Source organism: Physeter macrocephalus, chromosome 4 (assembly GCF_002837175.3).
Source record: "Physeter macrocephalus isolate SW-GA chromosome 4, ASM283717v5, whole genome shotgun sequence".
NCBI lineage: Eukaryota > Metazoa > Chordata > Mammalia > Artiodactyla > Physeteridae > Physeter > Physeter macrocephalus.
Window position 1 is genome coordinate 70,442,246 of NC_041217.1, and position 14,362 is coordinate 70,456,607.

General features: G+C 35.6%; 1 protein-coding gene across 1 annotated transcript; it reads left to right on the top strand.

Moving 5' to 3' along the window:
• Positions 1-1,403: 1,403 nt before the first annotated feature.
• On the top strand, positions 1,404-2,348 carry LOC102977192 (olfactory receptor 10K2-like). Its single transcript, XM_024115976.1, is given in 1 exon segment — positions 1,404-2,348. A coding segment is annotated over 1 exon segment (945 nt).
• The last annotated feature ends 12,014 nt before the right edge of the window (positions 2,349-14,362 follow it).

Sequence of the window (14,362 nt, forward strand, 5' to 3'; positions counted from 1 at the left end):
TACCAAGTTAGCTTTTTTTATTTATATGACAATTTTTATTGAGAAACTATTGGGCAATTAAAATGGTTCTAGATGCTGAGGAGAATTTAGATAAAAATGCTTACTATTCTCTTCTTACACTCAAGAGTATAAAATTTAATGGAAAAGAAAAAAACACTATTTCAAAATTAAATAAACAACAAATCAAATTGGCAATCAATGTCTTATGTGAATTCTGAGGAAGAAACAATTCCTTTATGAAGACATACCAAGGAAGCTTCCAAAAAAAATAGACTTGGTTGAGGCTTTAGAATAATGGTAAAATATTTGTAAAGAAAAAAATGGTTAACAAACTAACATGAGCAAAGAATAGAGGCAAGGAAGAATACAACATATTGCACAATAGTGATGCATCCCATCATGTCTATGAATAAACACTGAAACATTGTTTAGCTCCCAAAAGGAGACCTTAAAAACCATAAAGACTTTGCACTTTGTGCTATAGACATGAGTAAAATTTTTGAAGAGGTGAGCAATAGGATACAATTTATATTTCAGAAGATCAGTCTGACATCAGGGGAAAGATGGACTGAAGAGATGTGAGAATGGTGATGGGAAAGATAACCATAAGGTGATTTTTGTAGGTGTTAACAAAAGGTGATGAAACTGGACAAGATGCTTGAAGAAAGATTGTGGTTCTGTCTGCAGGAAGAAAGAATCTGAGATAAGCATTGGAGGATGTATAGAAGTATTCCATCTTGGAGAACATTTTCCAGATTTGGGAACAGAATACATATACAGAAGCAAGAGTCAGCTTAATGAGCATTTAAGAAGGTGGAGTTGATGATCCAAGTCAGGAAGTAAGGCAAAAAGAGTTGGATAGAATATAGGTCTAGATTATGGAGAGATTAAACTAAGAGTAGACATTTAGGTATAAACAGAGGGATAATGAAAAACTATTGAAGATTATATATAAAGTCATAAATAGAGTAATATATAAATGTAGTGCATTTAAATGATTTATTTTGCAGCTGCAGGAAAGTGGGAGAATATGAAGGTAATAAAATTGAATGGACTAGCTTTGCAGAGTAAACTTAGAGTGAGAGGCTGAGAATTTTAATAGCAGCCTCATCCTGGGAATGGAGATGAAGGGATAGTTAAATCTGGGAAATGTCAAGAAAGTTTTCCTATAGTAATTAAAAATACTGGGGAAACTCAAAGTTGGATGCACACTTTGAATAATTTTAGATACTTCTTCATGTCTTACAAAAACTGGAAAGCGGAGGAATGAGTTAGAACTCAAAACCTGAGAACACATGATATGATGATCAATATAATGATCATTCTAATGATTCTTCTAGTTTTCAGGGGGTTTTCTTGGCACTGTCTTCTCTCTCAGATTGTCTCCTGATGATCTGCCTTCCATGGAGTGTGTCAATGAGACGTTGGTGAGAGAGTTTGTCTTCCTTGGCTTCTCATCTCTGGCTGGGCTGCAACGGCTGCTCTTCCTTGTCTTCCTGCTCATCTACATGTTCACCCTGGGCACCAATGCCATCATCATTTCCACCATTGTCCTGGACAGAGCCCTCCACACCGCTATGTACTTCTTCCTTGCTGGACTCTCCTGCTCTGAGACTTGCTACACCTTTGTCATTGTACCCAAGATGCTGGTTGACCTGCTGGCCCAGAAGAAGACCATCTCCTTCTTGGGCTGTTCTATCTAGATGTTTTCCTTCCTCTTCCTAGGTTGCTCTCACTCCTTCCTGCTGGCAGTCATGGGTTATGATCGCTATGTGGCCATCTGTAACCCTCTGTGATACACAGTGCTCATGGGACATAGGATGTGTGTGGGACTTGCGGCTATTGCCTGTCTCTGTGGTTTCACTATTGCAGAGATCATCACATCCTTGGTATTTTACCTGTCCTTTCACTCCTCCAACCAACTACACCACCTCTTCTGTGACATTTCTCCTGTTCTCAAGGTGACATCCCACCATACCCACTTTAGTCAGTTTGTCATTATCATGCTCTGTGCATTGGTCCTGGTTATCCCCCTGTTATTGATTTTGGTATCCTATATTCACATCATCTCTGCTATACTCCAGTTTCCTTCCACATTAGGCAGGTACAAAGCTTTTTCCACCTGTGAGTCTCACCTCGTTATTGTCATTGTTCATTATGGCTGTGCCTCCTTTATCTACTTAAGGCCTAAGTCCAACTACTCCTCAAGCCAGGATGCTCTCATATCAGTGTCTTACACTATCCTAACTCCATTGTTCAATCCTATGATTTACAGCTTGAGAAATAAAGAGTTCAAATCAGCTCTTCAAAGAGTTGTGGGAAGAACAATTTCTCTGCCACGACATTAATCTAGATTCTGCTCTTTTCAAGTAATAAAACACAAAATGTGTGGGAAAAAATTCCCTGAGCAAAAATTATCAAGCAATTGAGAACAGTGTTCAAGAACAGAGATCATTTCTCATTTATTTCCAAATATAAAAATAAAAAATAATAGCTTCTTGCCATGATCACATAAATTATTGCCTATTGAAGTTTTTTCAATTGATGGAAAAATGATGGATGGCTAACATTAAGACGTAGGAATACAATTACATGTTCAGATTTCTAGGCTCTGGCAAATACCATTACCCAATCTCAGCCAGAATGGAAACCAATCCTACAAAATATTGTACAACCCTAACTCTCCTGTCTTTATATCTCTCCCTTTTCTGGATGTTTCCTGAGTCTCAGTCTTTCAGTATCATCAGATCACAGTTTTTAAATGAGATAACATTTGTAAAGTTATAATTTTTGGTGGATAAGTTATATCTAATTAATGTTCAAATAAGAAAATTATGCAAAAAGTGTTCCACCTCTATGTTTCTATTACTGGGAGCTGGGGGCTTTTCTAATTTTTTTATACACTGGTACAAATCTAATTTGGTCAGTATTCCTTAAAGATATTCAAAAGGGCATAGGTTAAAGAGACCTAAAATCATGCAGAGTGGTCAAGAAAGGCAGGTTAAGCTTAAACCCTTTTTATTAAATAGTAACCAAATAGAAAAATCTGTGTAAAGAGCAAACAGTTTCTGTTTCACGAATCTCTGGAGTTGTCATCTGCATTTCAGGCCAGAATTTGAATTAGACATTTTACTTATCTCTCCTTCCTACAGAAAGGAGAGCAAACAAGGAACTCCATGGAGAGAGCTTCTTCCTTGCTTTATATATTTTTTTCAAGATCAACTTGTTAATAAAGGTTTTCTGACTGAATCATTTCATTTCTTAGTCTTTTCTTCCACAAGTTTCCTCATCAATGACATATAATTTCAGGGGTTGAAGGAAGAGGGAAGGAACTGGATGTTTTATTCACGGGTCCTCTTTTATTGTGGAATGCTGAGCTTGTCTGCTAAGAATGTAAGCCTACTGCATTTCTTCCATTTCTCTGAAGCTTGAGACTTCCTGAGGGTGGGGCCTGAAGGTCACAGAGACCAAAACAAATTTAATTTCTTTGGCCACCAACTTCTCTTTTTCCTTGGGCCCATTGCTCAGTGCAGACTTCTAGCCTATCAAGACATCTCATGAAAAGGAAATAAACTGATAACCCTTAATGTGAATCAGTTTAATGTGTTAATTGTTCAAATTTGCATTTATGGGCTTCTGTTTAAAAATGTCACCATATTTGAACTTTAGAGCATCTCCTGGAAGTGTATATTATAACCTATTTTTTATAGATGAGAAAACTGACACTCAGAAAATTAAAATGCCTTTCCTATTACTGAGTAGAATTAATACTGATTCCACATCACTCACTTCCTTTTTTAACGCTCCTGCAATGTTCTCACATGACCCTTTGTGAAGACTACGACTTTCTTAATTAATGGAGTTCAAAATGCATAAGTATTCATCTTCAACAGTAGGCTAAACCATGTGGCATCTGTAGAAAAGATATACTGATGAGTATGAGGTAAATGACCTTTATATCATATGGTATAGTTAATCCCTATCCTGATGTAATATGGTGTTGAGGGAGGGGAAACAAGAAAAACTCCCAACTTTTGCTTTGTTCTTTTCCAAGATTTGTGGCTACCATCATTTTGAGTCAGATAGCAGAACACTCACAAGTGGGTAGGATCACTGTTTGTTAGAAGGTTATGTTTATTAGGATGATTCTCCTTCTGGCATTTTATTCTGGCTCTTTTTATTTTTTCACGTGACCAAGGAATTAATTTGGCTTTGGGCCTGTGCTCATGGGTTAGAACTAAACATCTTGCTCTCCTTTCTCTTTTCACACACACACACGCACAAACGCACACACACACACACACACACACACACACACACACCCTTGGTTAATTTTAGCTCCCCTCTTTAGTCATATGTAACTTGTTGGAAAGAGATAAGATCTTTGGATTTGGAGTTGGCTTTAGCGAGAAAACAAAGCCCCTTCAGCCTTCAACTAGGCCATGTATTCCAGCTGAACTTACAGAGAAATCTGCACTTGAGTTTCAGGCATAAATTCAACCAAAAATAATAAATCGGTATGTTTATTTCCCATTCATCATTGTCATATATATATATATATATATATATATATTTACACACACATATCTTTTGAATACACTGTAGGAAAGCTTAAAACAAGGCAGAATTAGTGAATTTCTGTGACCGTGGCCATGATATAATATAGTTGTGTTGAAATTGGATTTGTAGCCTATCAGGCTGGCCTTGATATTAGGACTGATTTTCTAAGACACTCTTTATCATTGAACAGATGAACCAATTATGATTCAAGAATATGTAATTTTCAGGATCTCGACCTAAGTTATGTATAAAGTAGAGAATAGTGAATTACAGCTGAGAGACAACAGTTAAATAACTCCACAGAGACATTTACATTGAGAAAGATGAATAAGTTTGTGCTTAGCAAACACAAAGATTCTCCTGCCTCAAGGATATATATTCCATATAAGTCAGTGAAAGATTATTATAAACACATAGATTTTTGTTTTCCTAATCAGTGATATAAAAAAAAAAGCAGTCACAAAGATTGAGTTGATAGGTTGATTGGGTAGATACATTCAGGGAAAAAAATTCAATGAATTATTTTTTCTAAATTCCTTACTGTCTTTTTATCTTTCCTGGTGATTTTAATGAGCTACTAATAGTTTCACACATTTTCAGAAAACCAGCCATTATAAAATAAAACATTAATTCTACTTGTGCTAGCTTAGTTCTTCTAGCACAAGTTTCTCCTAGACAGCTTTCATTTGAGAAGACAATTCCTCAGAAAAACACACATGCACACTTTTATATGTGTAGAACCATCCTCTTTCTACAATCCTTGTAATTAAAATGTGACTGTGGCACAAGTGTACTTGTCTCAATAAGGCATTAAGTCCAGTGACCAGAAATACAGACTGTATATAACTAATAGGAAGAAGGTGATCAGCTCATTGCAAAAATAAGACTCTAAAAATACCCAACTTCTAGCAAAATATCCCTTGTCCTTTCTTCACTGACTCAACTTTCATGCATTAATTGAAACTCATTCAATGCTCATGAAGTAACTTCCTATACTTCCCCCCACCAAAAAAATAAACCTTCCATACTTCCTGAGATGATTTTCCAACCATTTCACTTCATCTTGCACTTTTCCCTATGGAAAATCTTTTGGAACTTAATTTCAGTTTTTGCATTTTCACTCCTTATGTCCCAGCCAAGAAAGTTGCTCATTTCCATTGATCAATCTTTATTAGCAAGATGGAAAGAACTTGTATCAAAAACTAAATTTTAAAAAAAACCATAATGCAGTAATCATTCCAGGGGACTTGATAACACAGCTGCAGAGCAGATGTTGTATCTATCTGGGCTTGGCAAGAGACCAAAAGAGACATCATTGGTAACAATCAGTGGTTCAACAGCTCAGAAGGAATTTGTAGAAGTGAACTCTACAGAGAGTGATCCAGGGTAGTAGAAAGATGTACTAGAAACCCTATATGTGCCTATAGAACTCTGAAAAGTTTAAGAGTAAATCCCTAAATAGCCTACAAATGAAGATATCAAGAGGAAAGTGTTAGGTCTGGTATATATGAGTTCCTTTGGAACCTCAACATAACTGTGTGAAAAGATCAAAGGAAGGTGTTTGCAAAAATGGGAAATTTTACTTATTTTCCTTGGAAAACATTTAGAAATATATTTAGCAATTTCTAGTTGAGACCTATTAAAATGAAGCTGTAAAGAAACTTTTCCGAGGGATACAGAATAAAACGAATAAACATAGAGATACTTTATACAAGGACAGGATGTCTCAATTTTGTAGCGATACCAATTGTCCTTATTTCATCTTTAAATTCAAATCAACTCCACTCAAATATCCATTGCTTGATAATATAAATATTCTCAAATTTCAAATAAAATACTAATCATGAATCCCCCAAACCCCCTTTATATACATATATAGAGGAATATATTTCTGTATGTGTGTCTTTGTGTGTATTCAATTTCTTTAAAATTTTTGAGATAAGCTAAGTCAGGACTTTCAGTCCCCTACTACATTTGTAAACACTGAATATAGCAGAGATTACATAAAATTTTATTATCACACTGTAGGTACATGGCAGAGAATCCATTCTCTTACCCCTTTCCTAGAGCTCATTTGAATTTTCACTCCATGGGTATGTCCAGTGCCACTTTCCCTTCTGCTTCCTGCTATGACTAAGGCACTAGCATTGCCCCAACAATGGTGAAAACTATTTCCCATACCTTGTCACACACACCCCTGGACACCATGACCCTCTCCCCGTGCAGTGACATAGAAGTCAATTCTGTGGATAACCTCATAAATTAACCAGCATTATTGCCTCTCCCTCACTTCCCACACTGCGTGGGGCCATCCAAAGGAAAAATTTGCAAGGAAGGAGGACACATTTTATGTCATGAAGTTACTCTGTGACCTAGAAAATTACTAAGAGTAAATTACTTTCTTACTTTGGGCCCCAGACTACTCATCTGTAAAATAAGGAGATTGGTGCCTTCTCCTATATTGGTCTATGTCTTCATTTAAATGAGATAAAGATGAGACTATTTTGTACAGTATTAAGTATAGTAGAAAGATAAACAGTCAAGTGTAATAATTATTTGGTAGTAATTGATCTTCCTAAGTCCCTAAACTGCTCCTAAAATCTCTGTTCCTTTTAGCCTCTCCACTACTAAATTGACCATGCTCATGGATCTCAACCTAAGAAAATATCAGATCAAATTCCTCTCTTCCTCAAAACTTCAAAAGTTCACAATTTACAACCAACAAAAGTAAGCATTTAGGGATGGCCATAAGGTCCTCCATGAACTGTCCTCAAATCTCTCTCTCCTCACATCTGACTCTCCAGCCATATCATTCTACTCAGTTCCTAAATATGCAAAACATATTTATACCACATGTTCTGTATTAGTTTGCTAAGGCTGCCATAACAAAGTACCATAGACCTGGCTAGTTAAACAACAGAAATTTATTTTTTCACAGTCTGAAAGCTAGAAATCTAATTCAAAATGTCAGCAGGGCTGGTTTCTTCTGTGGCCTTTCTCCTTGACTTGTTTTTGGCTATCTTCTGCCTATGTCTTCATATCGTCTTCTCTCTATAATTCTATGTTCAAATTTCCTCCTTTTAAAAAACATTTCCTCTGCTTATAGAGATGTCAGTCATCTCTAATGACCATTCTAATTACTTAATTTTAACTTCATTGGCTCTTTAAAAACCGTATTCTCAAATACAGTCACATTCTGAGGTACCAGTGGTTAAGACTTCAACATATGAATTTTAGAGGGACACAATTCAAGCCGTAACACAATTCTTCATTTTAAAATACCCCCATTTCTTTTTTTTTTTTTTTGATGTATTGGTATTTATTGGAAAGAAACATGCTCCTCTCACACACCTGAGGGCAGGAAGTGAAGGCAGGTTGTCAGCAGGAGGGGGATGGGGAATCTGAGCCCCCATTTCTATTAAACAAATTTTTATTATTTAGTTGCAGTGAAAAAATATCCTTTGCTCTCTGTTCCAACAGCAGGATTCTTAGTGGTTTACTTAGTATTTTTTTAATTAAAATATATTGTTTTTAAAAATAAATGTAAAACTATCTAAATAACATATGATCCTCAGAATAATAAAAAGTACCAATATATAAAATAGATCCTGAAATGTCCTCTCTTCCTCAACTTTCTTATCCTTGAATTTCCACTATTTATTGTTAGACTGATTATAAATATATACACATGCACACACAAACACACATCACTTAGAGAGAGAGAGAGAGACATGAAAGATAGATATGTAGACAGAAAAATAGATAGATAGATATCTGATATCTATCTTTAAATTATTCTGCAACTTATTTTTTCTGCAAGAGTATATTGTGAACCTCTTTCAAGTCTGTATTCATAGTTGGATCTGATTTTTTTAGTTAAGAGATAATTTGCATACTACAATATTTACTATTTTAAAATGTTGATTCAATGGATTTTAGTATATTCACAGAATTGGGCAGCCATCACCACTATCTAATTCCAGAACATTTCATTAGCCTGAAAAGAAACCCCATATGCATTAGCAGTCATTTCCTCTTCCCCCAGCAACTTCTACTCTACTTTCTGTCTCTATAGATTTGCCTATCCTAAACATTTTATACAAATGGAATCATATTATATGTGGTCTTTTGCATATGGTTCTTTTTACTTAGCACAAGGGTCATCTATGTTGTAACATGTGTCAGGGCTTCATGCCTTTTAATGGCTGAAAAATATTTCATTGCATAGGTATACCAAATTTATTTATCCATTCATCAACAGTTGGCATTTGGGTAGTTCCCACTTTTTGTTTATTATGTGTAATGCTTCTATGAAGAATCATGTACAAGTTTTTGGGTAAACATATGTATTTAATTCTCTTGAGCATGCATGTAAGAGTGGAATTACTAGAGCATATTGTAATTCTATTTGTAACTTTTTGAGGACCTATCAAATTGTTGTCCACAGCAGCTGCACTAATTTACATTCCCACCAGAAATGTATGAGTCCCAATTTCTCCATTTCCTTGCCAACACATGGTATTTTATGCATTATTATTATTAGTAGTAGTAGTAGTATTGCCATCCTAGTAGATGTGAAGTTGTATGTCATGGTTTTGATTAGTATTTCCCCAGCGACTAATACTGTTGGCCATTTTTTCCTGTGCTTATTAGAGATTTGAATGTATTATTTAGAGACTATTTAAATCCTTTACCCATTTTTAAAACTGTGTTTTCTTTCTTACACTGATAGCAACATACCTTTGATTGCATAAAAACCTCCATTCTTTTACTCCCTCTTTTTTAAGTTTTTAATGTCAAAACTAACCCTTTTTATATTTTGCATTCATGAAGAAATTATAGTAGTTATACTCATTCTAATTCTCTTCTTTAACTTTTATACTACAGTTGAATAGTTAACACAATATCATATTACAAAATTCAAAATTTCTACATCTGACTAGATATTTACTTTTTCCAATGTGTTGTATATTTTCATGTATTTTCATATTACTAATCATTACCCTTTCATTTCAGCTTAAAGAACTCCTTTCAGCATTTCAGCATTTTTTTGTAAGGCAGGTCTAGTGGTGATTGATGAACTCCCCCAGCTTTTGTTTATTTGGAAAAATCTTTATTTCTCCTGTGTTTCTGAGGAACAACTTTGCCAGATAGACTACTCTTGGCTGGCTTTTTCTCTTAATTCAGCACTTTGAATATATCATTCTGCTCTCTCCTGGCCTGTAAATTTTCTGCTGAGGAATCTGCTGATAGCCTAATGGGGGTTACTTTATAGGTTGCAATCTTTATATTTTTGTGGCTTTTAGTATTTGCTCTTTGTTTTTGATTTTTGAAAGTTTATTATAATGTGTCTTGGAGAAGATCATTCTGATTTGAAATAATGGGGTAATGTATTAGCTTCATGAACTTGGAAGTCCAAGTCTCTCCCAAGGTTTGAGAAGGTCTCAACTATTATTTCTTCAGATGAACTTTCTGTCCTCTTCCCCTGTCTTCTCTTTCTAGAAATCCGATGATTCTGAGATTTGTTCTTTTGATGATGTCCATTAGATCACATAGGCTTTCTTCGCTATTTTCATACTTTTTCCTTTGTTCTCTGAGTTATTTCAAAGTTCCTATTCTCTAACTCACTGAGTCCATCTTCTGTTTAGTCTACTCTGCTGTTGATGTTCTTTACTGCATTTTAATTTCATTCATTAAATTCCTAAGCACCAGAATTTCTGTACGACTCTCTTTTTTTAATGACATATCTCTTCGTTAAATTTCTCATTTCGTTTCTGTATTGTTCTCTTGATTTTGTTGAGTTGTCTTTGTGTGTTTTCTTTTAGTTCATTAAGTTTCTTCAAAAAAGTTACTTTGAATTATTTATTGGGCAAATCACATATCTCTGTGTCTTTGGGTTCACTTACTAGAGGATTATTGTGATCATTTGATCATGTCATGTTTCCTTGGTTCATTGCGTATCTTGGAGATTTACATTGCTACTTTCACATTTGAAGTAGCTGTCACCTTCCCCATTCCTTACTAGCCATCTTCAGGTGGAAGATACTTTTTGTTGTTCCTACTTATACCCTGGGCTTTCCTGACCTTGCATGGATACACCTGCTCCATGCTCCCTCTTGTAGCAGAATTCTTCTTTTAACAGCTTTATTGATATATAATTCATATACCATATATGCCAACCATGTAAAGAGTCCAATTAAATGGCTATAATTCATATACCATATATGCCAACCATGTAAAGAGTCCAATTAAATGGCTTTTAGTATATTCACATAGTTATACACCCATCACTACAATCAATGTTAGAACATTTTATTAGCCTAAGAAGTTAATCCACACCTTTAGCCAACATACCCAGTCTTCCCACCCCACTCTCATTCTTAGGCAATTACTAACCTACTTTCTGTCTATATAGATTTTCCTGTTCTGGACATGTCATATAAATGGAATCATATACGATGTGGTCCTACATGACTGGCTTTTTTCACTTAGTATGCTTTCAATGTTCATCCAATATTACAGCTTGTATCAATACTTCATTTCTTTTTATGTAGCAGAATTCTTAAGTTTGTATGTCTTCTCTTGATCATACAACACATCAGATCAGATATTGGAAACTTCTCTTTTATTTTCCTGAAGGTGGTGCTGTAGCTCAACTTTGTGCTTTCTCCCTTGTTCATAGACTTCTGTTTTCTGTTTGCCCTCCCTGTCTACCTTAGCTTACTCTCACAGACACTTCAGGAACATTCACAAAGAGCTGGCTGAAGAGTTGGGGGAGATTTGGGCTTGACACTTGGGGTATTGGGGGTGCCCATGGGCCAGTTGTGGGGATCCTCAAGTGAGGTTTTCCAGGCAGCTTGTGGGTGGACTTGCTGCTACAGTCTTGAACACAGTCAACAGAAACCACATCCCTTAAATGCTCTCTCATATTTTTATCTGCCTTTCCTAATCTCTTCTCCAGACCCAGTCATGAAAGTTTTGCCTGTACCCTGGGTGCTCTGGGACAGAAAAAGTCTTCTCCAGCAGCATCCCACACAGCTGGGGAACCCGGGCACTCAGTCATTTCTCTCCCTTTTCCCTCAGGAGAGGTTGTTGTCAGCTAGTTCAGTCCCAAGCTGTGCAACTTTGGGGGACAGGTGGCACAAATTTCTTCTTACACCGTCCAATGCACTTGTTTTGTGTTTGGGATTTTTTCTGTTGTAGTTTTGTTTTTTTTTGTTTTTGTTTTTGTTTTTTTTTTTTTTGCTCCAACAGAGTGCTGACATTTCTCCTCTGTAAACCAGGACTACTACAAAGGCTCTTTTACCCTTGGGTGTATGTCCAAGTCAACACTTTGCAGGTGCTCCCCTACTGCAATGAAGAGGGGCTCAAGCCAGTTCACAGACACCTGTCATTTCCATAATGCATAAAAAGGTTTATCTACCTGTTATCCAATGTACAGGTGAGAAAAACTCCTCATGGATCCTTTGGTGTATGATACTGGATCCCCTAACTCCCTGAGAGGTACTTTTGTTCATGGATGGATACTGAATTTTAACTCATAAAAGGTGACAAAAAGGAGGGACAATTTATGCCTCCATAATGTTCTTCTTCACTTCTTTCATGTATTTGCTTGAATGGCCCCTTCTTAAAGAGGTCTTCTTGGACACTCTATTTAAAATCATCACCCCCAACACCTCTGCTCTTTACCTTGCTCCACTTTTTTCCCATAGCACACATAATCTTCTAACATATAATTTATTAATATATCCTGCTTATTGTTTAGGTTTTATGTCTCTGCAGTAGAATAGAAGCTCCATGAAGGCAGGATTTTTTATTTTTGTTTATTAATGTATCCTGTAACTAAAATAGTGCTTAACACTTAGTAAGTGTTCAATAAATAGTAATTTATTGTTTTAAACATGGATAGTTTGGGAATTATAGAAAGAAAAAGATGTTTCTGTGTATGCAAACAAATGTGTACATTCTTGAAAGCCTCTTTTTTTTTAATTGATTTTTATTGGAGTATAGTTGATTTACAATGTTATGTTAGTTTCTGCTGTACAGCAAAGTGAATCAGTTATATATATACATATGATATTTGTCTTTCTGTGTCTGACATATTTCACTCAGTATGACAATCTCTAGGTCCATCCATATTGCTGCAAATGACATTATTTTGTTCTTTTTCATGGCTGAGTAATATTCCATTGTATATATGTATCATATCTCCTTTATCCATTCATCTAATGATGTCAGAGTTGCCAAGTTCGGACTTAGTTATAGTCTTTCTCCTTTACTAAAATAACCTTGAAGAAAGCCTTCCTTGCCTGTTTAAAGTAGTCTGGTACCATCTTTGCTTTGAAATAGGGAATAGGCAATAAGCACACTTGTCCCCAAAGAATAACAATATCACTCTCTTCTAAGGCTGTTCACTATAGAAACACTAAGAAAAAGATAAGAGTTAAATTAAAAAGTAATTCATTGGGCCCACACATGAAGAGGATAATAGAAAATTAGACCTACAAAGTAGGATACACAAAAAATTTTAAAAAGCACTTTAGCATCAGGCTGCTGTAGAAAATATTCCAAGCACTAGTGCTGGACACAAAACTCAGCCACTTTTTATGAAAGTTGATCAAGGCATTAAGTGTAAAGTCTGTTTCTGGAGCTGTCTATTTAACTACTACAACTTCCTGCAGTATAGAATTTAATTTCCTAATGTCTACATACTCTATATTCAGAAACTTTAAATTTTAGATTTCACCTCTTAATTTTTTTTTAATGCATGTGACGTAATAAAACAGCACTACTCTAGTTAATTGTATGTGCTGTCCTAACCAGAATAGAATTTCTTTTTACCCCATGGTGAGTTTTTCTGAAATTCAGCACTGAAGGGACATTTACATCCAGGAAGAAAATCTAGTGGGTAGATGCAAAATGCCAATTAATATATCCTGTCATTATTTTCAAATTATAAAATCTGTGACAGAATGATATAAATAATTTCTCAAACAGGTAAAAAGGAACATTATAACAAAATGTCAAAAGTAGAAAAGAAAAGATTAAATGGTAAAAATAGAGTGAAGCGATTTAGATAAGATTGGCCATGAGCAAGGACTATCATGAATTGGGTCTATGAATGGGTTTAGATATTCTGTACACTCCTTAAATTGTAAGCAAGTCTTCTCCCACTCATGTTCATGAGGATAATTTCATGTTTGGATATTGCTTTCAAAATACTGTCTGTTGTAATGTGTGGATGAGCGTGATTAAGGTGATTAACTATGGTCATAACACTGGTCAGGCCAACTATTTGACTATTTTTAAAAACAATAACATTCCAAACTCAATATTTACCAATAAACCTCATAATAACATCTTATTCTAGAGGAAGAGCAGACATTAGTGTCACATAAGTGACACTAATGTGAGCTTTTTTATATTGTAATTGAGGGACAAAAGCTGAGAGATGAAAATGGGCCAACTACTTTCAAAAAATAAAAATGTTCAGTTAAAAAGATGTGGAGGGCTTCCCTGGTGGTGTAGTGGTTGGGGGCCCGCCTGCCGATGCGGGGGACGTGGGTTCGTGCCCCAGTCCGGGAAGATCCCACGTGCCGTGGAGCCTGCGCGTCTGGAGCCTGTGCTCTGCAACAGGAGAGGCCACAGCGGTGGGAGGCCCGCGTAACGCAAAAAAAAAAAAAAAAAAAAAAAAGATGTGGAAATACTTTCTTCATAGTAGAAGAGCTATGTTTATTACAGAATCTGCAATATAATATTTCAATTAAATAATTTTAGGGATCATTTCTTCCCCAACACTTTT